Source organism: Alternaria postmessia (genome assembly GCF_024291825.1).
Source record: "Alternaria postmessia strain BMP 2775 chromosome Unknown scaffold_5, whole genome shotgun sequence".
Lineage (NCBI taxonomy): Eukaryota > Fungi > Ascomycota > Dothideomycetes > Pleosporales > Pleosporaceae > Alternaria > Alternaria postmessia.
The window spans coordinates 429,213-444,032 of NW_026260078.1; the positions used below are offsets into that span (position 1 = coordinate 429,213).

Sequence of the window (14,820 nt, forward strand, 5' to 3'; positions counted from 1 at the left end):
TCAAAATAGTGTGGGTGATAGGGACGGTTGATAGGACGATGGATTCTATTCTACAATTCTGTTGATGCTCACGTTCGTGGGTGAACCCCCCGTCGTAATAGAAGCAAGGTTACAATTTTATTATAGCTACATGAATACCGCCCATTCCGTCTACTAACCGAGAAGAAAAGTGCTTTTACCTAGTGACCTAACAGAAAGTTGAGAGGTGGGAGAGATCACGATCAGGATGCGGACGATCCTCAGCATGCAAGCGGGAAGCATAGAAAGCACGCATTAGATAAACGCCTCATTCTCCCTTCGAACCTGTCCCGTGCCCAGCCAGATAAAGATGCAAATAAGTCCAATGGAGGCACCGTCGCAATGCTAAAGATCATGTCGTAAAGCGTTAGTTGGGGTTCGTGTTGTTATTGAAGTTGCCCGACCCGCCTCGAGTGGACATTGTAGGAGCATTGTTAGCAAGCCCGGATGATGGTACTCGCGTCATAGAGGGCAAAGCAAACGGTGGAGCTGGAGCTGGAGCTGGAGCTGGAGGCTTTGGAGGCAGATGTGAAGGTGTACCATATTTTGCGATGCTGCTTTGAGATGACCCCGGCTCGCCAGTCTGGGAGGCGATTCGGTTCATGGAAGTGGCTGAGTTGTTGCCCTGTATACTTTGAGGTGACCCAAACGACGGTGTGGAATTAGAAGAAGGGTTGGGTCTAGGCATTTGAGCAGGCATGGAAGTCTGAGCCGACATTTGGTATCCGCCGTACCCATTTAACTGAGGCTGTCCCTGCATCATATTTTGCTGCATTCCGAAGGGTATGTTACGTCCACCGGGAACAAAAGCTTGAGTTTGTGGGTTGAACTGTCCACGGTTATAGCTTCCTGGAAGAGGATGCTGGTTGCGATTTGACTTTCCATTGTAAGCATTTGAGGCGAACTGCCCGTAGGAATACCCAGGCATTGGTGCTTGGTGGGGTGCGGACATGGGGCGGTTGCCAGGACCATTCTGAGCATTGTATGCACCCTGAGCTATGTGGAATGAGGGCTGTTGATTTGCGTGTGACCAACCAGAATTCACAGGCATGTGTTGTGGTTGCTGGTAGGTATCTTGATAAGATGCCATTTGCGGATTGGCCATCTTCGGAGTGACTTGAGAAGGCATGCCAGCGCTCTGGAAGGACGACATACCCCTTTGGAAGTCTGCCGATATGTCGTAACCATTCGATGCTTGTCCATAACCGGGGTACGCCATCATTGACCCGTTAGAGGCCTGGTACTGTTGACCAGCCCAACCATACTGCGACTGCGCCTCTGGGGCCATCATGCCCGGATACGGGTTGCTGAAAGCAGCCGGAGGAGAAGCACCAGGATTCATGGTTGCATATGGCGCATTCTGTGCAGGACCTGGGTAACCGTTGTAGTAGACCGCGTTATCTCCAGTGTATGTAGCCACAGGATACTGTTGCGGGTAGTACACATTAAAGCGGGAACGAGCCTGAAAGTCATCATCGTCGTAGTTACGCTGCTTCTTGGGCTTCTTCTTTCCAGCAGCGGAACTTGATCGTGAGATGTCCTTCCCTTTGTTTTTGTCTTCTCCAGGTCCATTGCTTTCTGCCACCTCGGGCTCTTCGCTCTCTGCACTTCCGAAGATGCGCTGACGGGCCTCACGATAACGTGCCTCACGCTCTTCTCTGGATAGAGCGGCTTTATCTTTGCTGCCTTCGCCGTCATTGCTGCCCTCACTACCACCCATCTCAGAAGTCGTCTTTGAGGCATTTTGCGAATTAGCTCCAGTGTTTGTACCTGATTTTCCATCGTCGCGACGCATTATCTTACGAGCAGGAAGCTCTACAGGAGGTGTATTGGTACCCTTGGCAGGATCAACCATCTGTGACACGGGAGGTGGGCTGTGAAACAGTCAGCAACAAAACACAACAAACCTCGCTAGATACTTACATCCTACAGTAAGGTGTTCGTGTAATCTTCACACCAGTCATAGTAGTGTCGACCACGTGGCCGAGCAAATAGTAGTCCGCAAGACGGTGGGCAAGCATCCTATAGAAAGTATTACAGTTCGGCAGACACAATTCGTTTTCTCTGCCTCCCGTTAGTAACGATGAGAAGAAAAGTAGTCACCAGTAACGTACCGAGAATCTTTGATGAAATCAATAAAGTCTTGTTCAATCTTGACTACAAACAAACGATCGCGTGGAGACCGCAGTGCTTCAAGCAGCTTCTCGTCTGGAATGGCGGGCATGTTGGGAACACCGTTGAGTGAGGGCATACCATTGACCATAGGCTGCGACATGAGCCCTGCGCTGTTCAGCGACTGGTTAGGGTCGTACAAAGTTTGCGGACCATTGGTTAGTGTTGGAAATCGACCTGGAGGACCTTCTCGCTTAGGTTGAGGATTCATCACCGCTATTTCATGTAGCTGGTCTCGGAAGGCACGCGCAGCGCCGTGATCAGATCCCTGCCGGGAGTCTGCAACGACTGAGTCGGGTGGGGATGTGACATCCTCTTCCTCGACTGCCCTGAGGCTGGCACTGTCGTCTGGGCGCAAAGACTCCTTCTCGTCGAGCGCAAAGGTGGTTGCAGAAGCAACACTCTTTCCATCAACACTGGGAGGTTTCCCGGATCCATCTGACGAGGAGAGCTGAGTGCTGCTGTCCTCGGTAACAGACACCTTGACTACAGCAGCAGACTGGGGCCTATCGACAGCTTCCCCTTTGGGGTCTGTGGACGGTGTGTCCGATAGCTCGGCGGTGCTTGTCTGCTGCGCCGGCGGCGAGATGGCATTTTCAGCGCTTTTGCTCGCATCGTTATCCTCTCGCTTTTCCGCGAGAATTCTGGGCGGTACCTCGCCGTTCATGGGGATAGAGCGCGCCTTGTGGGCGATGGCAGGTATTCTAGGTGTCGCAACAGGCGGCCTCGCTTTTGGAGCAGAATCTTTCGACGTCTGGGGTTTTATGGCGGAAGCCGCGACCTAGCGCTGTTAGCACACCGCCCATGGAAATTGCTTCTTAAAACCGTACCTTGGCGAATGACAGAGGCCGCGGGGGCGCCTGTTCTGCTGGAGCCGGTGTCGCGGATGCCATGGTTATGAGGCGGTGGTTGGTACTGAAGACTATTTGGGCGGTAGGATGCGATTCAGATGGCCTATGCGCAGTGCGCAGACGGTGTTCAAACGCGGGGGAGGGCGAAATGGATATCCGGGAAGTTTTGGAGCAGCAGAGCCGTGGAATGAACTGACGGACGCGTGTTTCTGAAGCCGAAAGAATCACCAAGCTCAACGCCGTACGTGGGTCGTCGTAGACGGAAACGAAGGTGGTGTGTTAACCGAAGTGATGGACGTAATTTTTTTTCAGGAAATAGGGTGCTCAAGGAAAGTCGCGATAACCGGAGCCAGAAAGCTGGACATGTTGGTATGCCGACATTCGTGGGAAAAGGGTAGGGCAGTGGGTTTGTTGGATCGAGGCCAAGGTGAAGTAGCCTTGACGACAGGCGTGCGGTACAGAGACGTGGGCGTCGAGTGTGCAAGAAGCTGCCAAGCACCCGGAGACAGGGCGCACGACAAAGGACGACCGGTGAATTGGCTCGTCGACTTGGGTATAGGGCGGGGACCAGGCTGTTATGCGGGGTGCAGCGCAAGGCGTGTGAAGGATAGAGAAGCGATGATGGAAGCGGCCAGTGGGCGGGCTTAGTCATGCCGCTCCGCCCAATTCTCCGGCCAAGCTGCGTCTGCGCTTTACTGCATGCGAACAAGGCTGGTCGCGTTTCCTCGCCGAAAGTGACAGAACAAGACTGAACTTGGCGAGGCCTTGATCACACCTCTGCCTGCTGCACCGCTGACGCAAGAGTCGCGTCGAATATCCCTGCCAGCGTCGACGATAGGATTTTGGCCCAACAGGACCCTATTGCACTCGACCTCTACTGCAACTACAGTCCGCCATGTTCCGTCGTCCGGGTGCTGGGCGCTCCAAGGCTTCAGCAGATACCCTCTGTCAGAAGTGCCTCAAGAGAGGACATTACAGTTACGAGTGCAAGGCATCTGCCCAAGAACGCCCATACAAATCTCGACCTTCCAGGACACAACAACTACTCAACCCCAAGCTGAAGCCCAAGCTTACCACCGAAGTACCCCAAGATCTGCTGCGCAAGAAGGGCGTCGCAGATGAGATCCTGAAGAAGAAGGAAGAGGATCGCAAGCGCGCGCGGTCACTCTCTGCATCATCTGCCGACTCTGTCTCCACCATCTCAACAAACCGCTCCCGCTCCCGCTCACGATCTCCACCACGACGGAAGCGCAATGCACCAAGACATCGAAGAGACGACAATGACAAGGAGCTGCGTAAGCGCAGCAGGCGATCAGTGTCCATGGAATCGCGCTCATCCTGCGTATCGGATACAGCAGACAGAAACACAAGGCGGCGCATGAGCTCCTTCAGCCCTGGCGAGCGAGGCCGCCGAAGAACCAGGTCAAAGTCGAGGTCAAGGTCGGCGCGCATGCAGACATCACATGAGAATGCCAGAGGAAGAGCACCACGAAGCATGAGTGGCAGTATCAGGTCACGAAGCAGAAGCGCAAGAAGAGATAGGAGGCGGCCAGTTCGTCGGTACTCCATCTCGAGATCACGATCGAGAAGCGCGGATCCCATGGATACGTCTGATGAGAACCACCCACCTAACCGACTATCAAAGGGTGAAACAGGAGTCTCACATTCAGGGAACCGTGAACCCTCGAGGCCACTCTCACCGTACCACAGCGGTCGCGATCGCAGCCCCAGTCCGTACTCCAAGCGCAAAGCCGCACGCCGGTCGCGCAGTCCACAAGAAGCGAGAAACGGAGGACGACTTCGTGACAGTTCGCACCGACCGGCAAGAAACCGCTTCGACAATCGACCACCTGTGTCAAATGGCAGAGATACGCCGCCGCCAGCGCAAGCACCCCCACCCGTTCAGAGAGAGCGTAGCTTGAGTCCGTACAGCAAGCGCTTGGCCTTGACAAAAGCTATGCATTCAGGGTAGACAAGATAGCAGTCAACATTGGGAAAGTCAGAATGCTGCAGTGGTACCTGGAGATTCTTACATTGCAGATGATGGGACGATAATATCACAATGAGTTATCAAGGTCAGAGCCGCTCTCGTGGCTTACCGGGTGACCAGATATAGGTCTGCACCAACTACGAGCATATTAGAAAGGCGTTTGCATCGAGTCCAGATAGTTGTTTCAAGCTAAGACAATGGTTTACTAGCTTCTTCATAATTATCAAATTACATTGGAAGAGTTTGATCTAGGATCCCACCTTATGCTCATATCATCTCTAAAGTCCACGCTCCTTTGTTGTTTTACTTGTGGTATGATTCTTCCTTCTCCCCGCCGTATCACCAACCCAGTCTTCCATTCGGCGTGAACTCGAGCCTGTTCGATCGTTCCGAGACTGAAACTATTGAAATTCTGTATAGGCGAATATTGATTGCGAAAGTGGTATTGGTCGCTGAATTTTGAGCATGCTGTCGAGAGGTGTTATCGCAGCGTTTCGCAAAACTTCTCGAATTTTGTCGCTGCAGATGGAGAGCATTTCCTAAAACAAAGAGTTCGATAGCACCATGCTTCGAGGCGTCCTGAATCATCGGATATCATTTTAGACACTGCCCAGATGATGATTTGTACAATTCTCAAATCATCCGTGAGTTCCACACAGTGTAAGTTGATGCTGACGATGATGTATGCCTTCGTTGCGTAGTCTACTATGAAAGCCATGGGAGCTGTACTAGAGGGGTTGAATGCGTTGTGAGCAATCTAACTGTTGAACTGTACATTTCATGCAGATAAAGACTGTTGCGTAAGGCAGGGTCCGGGACAAGAATCGAGGATGCTGGCGAAGCGCGAATCATGGTGTCAATTAGACGCTGCCTCATTATACCTAGGTATTATCCCTCAGATATTCCTACGACTTTCAGTCGAGAAACTCAAATTCCATCGGGTTGTTTCTAGCTTCTCTCTGGTTCGACTGGGTGCGAGATCTATATCGTTGTTGGTTGGTTGCGTTCAAGATAAGCTGGAAACTAATGGAAACAGGTATCTTGAGTCATTTTGATACCAAAGGACCTCGTAAGTGTAGGGTGTCGTAATGTGCTTAACGGATACCACCAAAAACTATCTGTGGGGTTGCATGGCTCATCCTGTGGTTGACAAGTCGGCTTCGCTGAAAGGGGATGAAGCTTAGTTAGCATAGCCAGGACATGGAATGCCGTATCAGGGGAATGCCACATATTAAGCGGTAATATAATTCCGGATGTAGCATGAGACATGTTTCCAATACGTATTGTACAAATGTCGTGATGTTGCACATGGCTCATGACGTGTGGGCAGGGGCCATTGAGAGGGATGAGCTAACCGCTAGCGTGCCAAGAAAGCCATCCATGTCACTCAATTTTCTCCGCGAAGCTTCTGCTCTTCTTTTCTTCACATATTGTCAACGGTCTCCAATAACCCTAAGGTCCTTCCTTTACGAAGTGGATTCGCCTTTTCCAGAGCAGACCCAGAGAAACAGAATTGCCATTCTAATCCTGCAGCTCGTCCACGTCGACTTCGGTCGGTATTGGAGCTGCGGGTTCGCTTTAGGCCAACATACATCGGTGCCTATCTGAACAAAGGGGCCTCGTGACCTTGATTTCAATATCACCGTGAAGAAGAGACGTGTATCTTGGGACGAATATGATGCCCTGACAGCTGTTACGCGTGGCGTTGGTTGCTACATGCGTTGAGCCGTCACCGGCATCCAAATCGGCCCCCAAATCCCGACACCCGCATCATGCATAGTACTGCGTAGAGCGAGAAAAGAAATACAGGGTTCATCGTGATTGGCATGCTATTGAGGCCTGTCGTTGTGCGGATCTAGACTGTTAAGGTCAATGGCCACAAATAACGTTGAGCGCCCAGCTGAAAGACCTCCCCGCATCTTCCGCCGTGTGTCACTCCACACGAAGCAAGAAACGTAGCTCTGGATCGAAGGACTCGAGAGCGGCTGAGCAGCAGCTTCCGATTCAGTCTGACCACCTCGCTACTACTGGTCGCAGCGATAGTATTTTCTTCGCCTGTTCGTCTCATTCGATCTGTCTCAAGCCACGTACAATGTTCGTCGCAGCAGGCCACCCTTGGCAGGTCGGCGCCGTGTTCTCGCAGACTTCAAACTAGGCCTATATCCTGCTTGGTCAAACGCCTCTGTCGGGCCTGTAGATCACTCGTATTTCGTGTGCTGTGATCTCATTGGAGATAGGCGTCCCACAACTCACGACATGGCTGAGAAGACGGTCGCCTAGCAATATTACGACGCAGTCAGATCGGTGAACCGGAGTGCATCAACTCAACGAGGTGCGCCACAAACGACAACCTCAGACCTTCCGCCTACAATCCGGTCCTTCTGTCGAGGTCATCCTCAGCCCTGTACATATCCACTCCAACGTCTGTGGCCCGCCCCTCCTTCCTGCTGCATCCTACAGTTGTCCTTGCCTTGAACAGCTTTCGCGCCTTTCCCATATCTCACGTGTGCTTGTTCAGGAGCGTCATGCATGCATATCATGGCCTACATTCTACGAGATGCCCTTGTTCTGCTTAGTCTTGCTACTCAGTCTTTAGCACAGCAGGACGATCCTGTGAAAGGATTCTGCCGAAGATGGGGTCATGCAACGGCACGGGTTGACTCGACGCTGTACATTGATGGTGGCATGGTAGGAGAAGTCCCTTTCACGTCGAACCATTCCAGTATGTAGAGCTTGACAAAACATCGTTTACCTCTCTTCATATAATCTAACGACTGCTATCTAGATACATGGCTTTTGTCTAGTAACTTGAACTCATCGACGGTCGATGCCGGGATGCCGGAACAGAAGGCGTACTCGAAGCCTGGACATATTCCCAGCCTCTCCGGCGGTTATACATGGGCGGACAATACGAACAAATGCTTCTATCAGTTTGGCGGAGAATACGCCGCCGGTGCTAGTCCTATGGACTTCGGTATTTGGACCTACGATGTCCTGCTCAATCAATGGAACACTACCGAGACGACTGGCGACAAGGAGCTACAACGAGTATCGTTTGGAGCCGGGACGCAAGTCGAAAGCCGCGGATTAGGATTCTATTTCGGCGGATGGCTAAGCAACAGAACAGCGCCCGGTTGGAATGGGCCTCCCATGGCCACCAACGGGCTGATTCAATTCGACATGTCTACAGGTGACCTACAGAATATAACCGGACCAGATGATATTGGGAGAGCCGAAGGACAACTTTTGTTCCTACCCGTTTCAGACAGCGGTGTGCTTATCTATTTCGGTGGTATCGAAGACTCGTATCATAACGGCAGCTTTGATGCAGTAGGTTTAGACCAAGCCATACATGACTCAACATACTAACGTAGTGTATCAGGCAAACATGAGTGTAAGCTATCGAAGAGATATCCAGCTTCTACATAGCTGACGTTATAGACTATTCACGTCTACGATATGGCTTCGTCGAAATGGTATACACAGACCGCATCTGGCGATATACCTGACACCCGCAGACAGTTCTGTGCTGATGTCACTTGGCCGGATGACGAGTCATCTTTCAATGTGTAAGTTACTGGATTCTTGTCTTGTAAAAGTCATATTCCTGCTGTTGCTTTGATCGACGCCATCGGTAAGCTGGAAACGTCCACAGGGGCTAGAGGTCGTTGATACGAAAGAGGATCAACGGAGTCCCAAGGTTTTTGCCCGTGCTATCTAGGGTCTCGAGAAGACTGTGAGAAATTGCAGTTTGTCGCTAAGATCTCAGTGCCATATACAAGCTTCGTATACACATTGTGTCGCCTTGGAGTAAATATGCTTATTTGGAGTAGCTATCTTTACGGCGGGTACGGGTTCGGTGAAGCACCGGCTTTCGACGACGTCTACATCCTTTCTCTTCCGTCCTTTACCTGGATTAAGGTCTTCAGTAGTGAGAATCCATCTAAAATTGGTCATGGCGGTTGTAGTGCGAATGTGGGTAGGTGATATCGATGTACGAACTGTATATGAAATACATACTAACTTCGTAAACCAATCTTTAAGTCAATCGCGCGCAGATGTTGGTCATAGGTGGCTGGTTCCCTATATACGACAAATGCGATGTACCAGAAGGTCAAGGACAACACAACATGGTTCTTGGGTACAACGGTGGGGACTCAAAACTTTGGGACAAGTTCAGCCCTCAGCTAGACGACTACGTTGTTCCTTCGCCTATCATCTCCGTGATTGGGGGAGGGTAGGTATTTTTCGTCTGCAAACAGAGGTTAACACGACTAACAAGAATAGACCTACCGGAGGTGCCACGAAGACTTCCCCAGCAACGTGGGGCCACCCTGATCTTGCTACCTACTATACACTTAAACCTACCTTTACTGCAAGATCAGCTACTCGTGCTCTACTTTCGGCAACAGAATCCCCATCCCCCAGAAGCTCAAAGAAGACGAAGGTGGGAGCTATTGCTGGTGGTACAGTCGGAGGGCTTTTGGTACTCATAGGCATCCTATGCCTTATACTATTCTGCCTGCATCGGCGGAAGAAGGCATTGAAGACGAAGGAGGGTGAAGTTCCACTCGATCTTCCACCTGCTGAGCTTGCGACTACCGTGCCTCAAGAGATGGCCGACACAGCTGCTAGCAAGTACGTTTCCATACATGACCAGGCAGATTCTATCGCCCTTGGTTATTCCGGACATGTCCAACAACAATCATACTCCGTTAGCCACGACTACAACTCACCGTATTCGGCTCAAGGTCCTCCTTCGTACGGTCACGATCCCCCATACATATCTCCTGTTGAGGGTGGGCACGCGAATCACTCGCCACATGGCGAGCAAATCTCCAGCGACGGTAATGTTGCTCGTAACTCGCCGACAGCTGCTTGGAGTACTCAAGTAAACTATCCGCAGTCTGCGCAAGGTCAGGACACTCAATATTCGTACCCTACGCCGACTTCGCCACGACAATCTTCAAACGATGTTATTCAACAGCAAGTTCCAATCTACTATCCACGACCCAATAGTCCATCGACGAGCTCGCGACAATCACCACATTCGCCTTCTGGCAACAGAGGGAGTCCGGTAGGGACGCAATACAGCAGCGATGGACGTGCCAACCACATCAGCACTACAAGTACGCCGGCACGTTTTTATGCGCAGGCACCACAGCATGAATCTCGGGGAGATATAACAGGCGATCCATACAGGAGAGGTTTGTAACAGAAGGGCATATGTGAGATCTGGCGATCGCCTGTCTAGGAGCGTGCGGAAGTAGATTTCAGCAGACTTGGGTCCATGAATATGGTGCCTTTTGGGTGTTCCAACGGAGTTGTTGTAATTCGCTTGTAGTATCTTGCTTCCAGATCAGATGAATGGAGTCTTAATCCGAACATCCCGTTAGCATGCTTAGTGTTCGTAAGAACTCATACTTTTATGGTTCCCAAGGGTTACAATGACAAGGTAGTGGCCTCGAATGCTGTAAGCTTGTGATTTCCCCTCAAGGTTTTGGCACAAGCAGGACAAGGGCATACTCCGCTGCAAATATGTTGCGCGCGAAGACGCATATAGTGCAGGTAAAGCAGTCGAACTTGGCTGAGTGCTGAGGCTGACGTATTGAAAGTGGACGGAAATTGGGGTACTAGCACGGGCTCACGTGTGATCGCGCTTCAGTGCCGCCGACGCTCACACGTCACCTCGACTTTGGCCATATGCGAGGACACATGTCCTCAGCGACACCATAGCCCTCGCCGACTTCCTCATGATCATCCGACTTGTACAATGTTCAACCTGCGCTCAATTGTCCTACTTGTAATATCCTACGTCGTCATCCCGCGCCTGACGTTTCTCCCACAGAATGTCCACTCGATCCTCATCATCTTCGGACCCTTCCTCATACCCCGCGTACTCGACTGGATCAACCTCGCGCGCGCGACCGGAAGAAGCGTGCCAGTACGGCCGACGCCTCCGAGAGTTCAATATGCGTTAAACTTGCTCTTCGTGAGCGCAGTCGTATGCCTCGTCCTCTCCTTCTCTCGGTTTGCACCTGAGAACATATTCCTCAAGACACAAAGTCACATCCGAACAGAGACCAGTGTCTTGTTTGCGCGTCTACGCCACCTTCGACCGCTCACGGATGAGGATGATGCGTTACGGACAAAGTTCAACTGGAGCGTGCGCAACAAACTGCTGTACCTGACATATGGCCCCGACACCCTGTTGAACTGCGTGTGGTGTACCACATCCGATGGAAATGACCAGCAAAACTACTTTTTGTATTCGCTTCCAACCATGGTCACGCCGCATATCTTCCAACTCGCTGTTCTTGGTCTCGCGACGTCGTCGCTTGTAGGAAGCGAGGGTTCGCGGTTTCGCACGCATACCACCATTGCAGGATTGCTCTTGATGGTGGTGGAAGTGTGGTACATGGCCACCTACGACATCACGCTCAACAAGCGAGCAAAGTATGTGCAGGATATCGATTCAGCACACTGGCGTGTCCGATTCCTACGATACGTCGCCTTCGCCATGGTAGACATGGGCTTTGCCTTCGTCCTCTGGGCTACAAGCACGAACCGCTGGCTCGCCAAGCCTGTTTCCATCGCCGAGCGCATCGAAACAACTACACGAACCGCCGAAGATACATTCAATAAGATGCGTGCGCTAGCTCTGCTCACAAACTCTGTGAACCGCGATTCAGCGTTGCGAGGTGTGCGGGAAGAATACTGGAGGACCGAGGGCCAGGTTACAGCTGAGGTGGTGCAGGATGAACTCGTCATGGAACAAATCAATGCTGCTATTAGCAGAATGGACTTTAGTACGCTTGAAGGACGGGTTGGCGAGGTTGCAGATGGAATCATGAAGGGTATTGATAGCTTGAGGGCAAGTCAAATGCTGGCGGCGAGTCATGTCAGCGAGACATCGTCATCCCCGGCATCGTAGAGTTCACTTTGCGACGGTTAGAGGAGGAAATCTACATAGAGATACGTGCATGCATCGCGATGGAGCCTCGGCGTAGAGCGCCCCTTAGAAGACTGCAACCGGTCTGGCCGTCTTAGAATATGATACCCTGTTTTGAGCAGGTCACTTGAGCATTTTTTTTCCCCTGCGGTGAAGTTCTCCATTGCTTATACCGCTGATTACCGAGATACTTCGCCATCTCCCACAAGGACCACAACTTCACTGTCTGCATATACACCTCCGACATCGCAGACTGCGTATTATTATTCGTATTGCTCCAGGGTTGTACCAGATTCGATGATATATTGCCGTGTCATACTTTCTCCCCCATCTCCATGTCCGGGGATCGGAAGCGCGAACTGGTCGCGGATACTAGCGGTAGGTACGAGGATACCGCAGGCTCGGCACACACGCCCTACGCCCGCCTGCTCATTCTTGGTCCTCAGGTACGCTAGTAGACACAACCCCGGCTTCGACGGCTTCTGGAAGACGCGTCTTTTGTCATGGTCTTGACGATGGCGACTTATTCGTGTCATATCAGAGAAAGAGAGGAAGAGAACAATTTGGTGGCATTGAGAGAAGGCAATCGTGAGCAAGCTTTGCTCAAGATGGGTACTCCGAGCGTCCAATCCGGCTGCAAGTGGAACCCTTTATCTTTGCGTTCTGTAAGGAATGACACTAGACTCCCGCCGTAGTCCGCAGGGGGCTGGGCAAACATTACATCGATGGATCGTTAGGGTAAGTGGGTTTGCTCCCGCCCGTGTGATAGGAAGGCGTGTGACTCTTGATCGAATTTTTTCAGATCCATGGTATAAGAGCGCGTCAGGGTACGTGTCTTCTCATTGCGCATTGGACTACTCACTTCTCTTACCACACCGAAGCAACCATATTTTCTGTCCTCGACTATCGCTACTTCAATTGACAGCTTAGCAACCACACGTCCTCATATATAGCAACAATGGCACCCAGCGCCGTCACACCCCCGAATCACAACGAGACGGTCACCGACCTCACACAAGCCGGCATCAAATCTGCGCTCCTCAAGAATGCCCCAGAACAGATCAACTCTGCATCTCTCACAAACTCCATCACCGCCACACCACCAAACGAGCCAGCAAGCAAAACTCAAGATGTTGTTGACGCACCTCTGGCTGAACTTGATGCTTCCAAAGTCACCTGCACATACACCAGCACCCCTCGCTCTGTCCCAGCTGTAGGTTCAGCAGAGATGGCTAGCCAGAAGGTCTGCACCGACCACATGGTGCAAGCTCAATGGAATGTTGAGACCGGCTGGGCAGCACCAGAGCTGAAGCCCTACGGCCCGTTGTCCCTTGCACCCACGGCCTCATGCCTGCACTACGCGACTGAATGTTTCGAAGGAATGAAGTTGTACCGTGGATACGACGGCAAACTACGTCTCTTCCGCCCAGACCTGAACTGTCGCCGTATGCTCATGTCCACAAACCGTATCGCCCTGCCCGCGTTTGATCCCGAGGAACTCCTCAAGCTTATTGTCAAGCTTTGCGCAACAGATGGTGCCAAGTGGCTTCCAAAGGACCGTCCAGGACAGTTCCTTTACATCCGTCCTACCATGATCGCTTCCGATCCCGCCCTTGGCGTCGAGCGGCCGAAAGAGGCCCTTCTCTTCGTCATTCTATGTTGCTTTGCTCCCATGGGAGACATGAGCGGTGGTATTAAGCTGCTCGCTTCTCAAGACGATATGTGCCGCGCGTGGCCCGGCGGTTTCGGATACGCTAAAGTCGGTGCCAACTATGGTCCTTCTCTAGTAGCCCAAGGCGAGGCGAGAAAGAGGGGATACCATCAGATTCTCTGGCTGTTTGGTGAAGATTGCACGATCACCGAGGCGGGAGCCAGCAACTTCTTTGTTGTGTGGAAGTCCAAGGATGGAAAGCTACAACTTGTTACCGCTGATCTCAACGAACGTATTGTCCTTGATGGTGTAACGAGGAGGTCTATTCTCGAACTCGCCCGTTCAAGGCTCACTTCTTCTTCTCCTTCACCCGATCTCGAGACTCTAGAGGTTATTGAGCGCAAGTTCAACGTCTTCGAGATTGAAGAAGCGGCCAAGGAAGGACGCCTTGTCGAGGCATTCGCGGCTGGTACTGCGTGGTTCGTCGCTCCTATCAGCCAGATTCACTTCCGTGGCAAGGACATTGAGGTGCCAATGGTCAAGGGTGACTCTGGCGCGTACGCGAGCTTCTTCAAGAACTCTCTCAAGGGCATCATGTGGGGTAGCGACGGTATGGAGGGACATGAGTGGGGTCGTGTTATCGATGAGGAATGAATGTGTTTGCAGAAGTGGCGGTAGAGTCGTATGTGCATGAACATGGCGTTTGATTTCCCAGGGTGGTTCATCTTTTCCTTTTGTTTTGGTACTTAGTAAAAGCGAGGAGCATGGCTGTCGGCTGTTTCTGCATACACACAGATTGCTTTGGTTAGCAACTATACATATATCCGTTACACACGATAAGTTCGCTGTCGTTCCCTCTCGTATCCTGATAGCACGTGATGCACAAGAATACAATCTTCGAGGTTGTTTCTCCAGGGTAGGAAGGCTGGGGAGCTGTTACAGAAAGGTATACACATAATCACAACGGGCCCACGGGTTCACCTAATTTCCAATCTCATTTACATGCGCTAACCACGGACCTCAGACCCTTCGATAACGAGATTTGGGGAGCAAACGCCCGTGCTTATCGATCGACCCTTGTGACGAAGAAATGTCTATTGGTTATCGAATATCTGCTCATTGATGCCCGGTATAAACGAGTTGCAACGACAACCGCGAACGTCTCGGCAGAAGCCGAGCTATATCA

The 14,820-nt window shown here is 51.6% G+C and overlaps 6 protein-coding genes across 6 annotated transcripts; 5 read left to right on the forward strand and 1 right to left on the reverse strand.

The window, feature by feature from the left end:
* Positions 1-385: 385 nt before the first annotated feature.
* On the reverse strand, positions 386-3,083 carry J4E82_001413 (uncharacterized protein; the record flags this gene model as incomplete). Its single annotated transcript, XM_051727726.1, has 4 exons — positions 386-1,892; positions 1,942-2,040; positions 2,133-2,971; positions 3,021-3,083. 4 exons carry the CDS (start codon positions 3,081-3,083, stop codon positions 386-388), a joined length of 2,508 nt encoding a protein of 835 aa, XP_051592571.1.
* An 853-nt stretch (positions 3,084-3,936) lies between these two features.
* Positions 3,937-4,583, forward strand: J4E82_001414 (uncharacterized protein; the record flags this gene model as incomplete). The annotated part of the gene is made up of 2 exons (XM_051727727.1): positions 3,937-4,336; positions 4,510-4,583. The coding sequence occupies 2 exons, from the start codon at positions 3,937-3,939 to the stop codon at positions 4,581-4,583; spliced, it is 474 nt and encodes a 157-aa protein (XP_051592572.1).
* A 3,133-nt stretch (positions 4,584-7,716) lies between these two features.
* J4E82_001415 (uncharacterized protein) lies at positions 7,717-8,752 on the forward strand (the record flags this gene model as incomplete). Its single annotated transcript, XM_051727728.1, has 3 exons — positions 7,717-7,753; positions 7,817-8,361; positions 8,687-8,752. 3 exons carry the CDS (start codon positions 7,717-7,719, stop codon positions 8,750-8,752), a joined length of 648 nt encoding a protein of 215 aa, XP_051592573.1.
* Positions 8,753-9,004: 252 nt separating this feature from the next.
* J4E82_001416 (uncharacterized protein) lies at positions 9,005-10,200 on the forward strand (the record flags this gene model as incomplete). The annotated part of the gene is made up of 4 exons (XM_051727729.1): positions 9,005-9,010; positions 9,090-9,268; positions 9,319-9,922; positions 10,051-10,200. 4 exons carry the CDS (start codon positions 9,005-9,007, stop codon positions 10,198-10,200), a joined length of 939 nt encoding a protein of 312 aa, XP_051592574.1.
* Positions 10,201-10,428: 228 nt separating this feature from the next.
* Positions 10,429-11,965, forward strand: J4E82_001417 (uncharacterized protein; the record flags this gene model as incomplete). Its single annotated transcript, XM_051727730.1, has 2 exons — positions 10,429-10,437; positions 10,880-11,965. The coding sequence occupies 2 exons, from the start codon at positions 10,429-10,431 to the stop codon at positions 11,963-11,965; spliced, it is 1,095 nt and encodes a 364-aa protein (XP_051592575.1).
* Positions 11,966-12,941: 976 nt separating this feature from the next.
* Positions 12,942-14,288, forward strand: J4E82_001418 (uncharacterized protein; the record flags this gene model as incomplete). Its single annotated transcript, XM_051727731.1, has 1 exon — positions 12,942-14,288. The coding sequence occupies one exon, from the start codon at positions 12,942-12,944 to the stop codon at positions 14,286-14,288; it is 1,347 nt and encodes a 448-aa protein (XP_051592576.1).
* Positions 14,289-14,820: the final 532 nt, after the last annotated feature.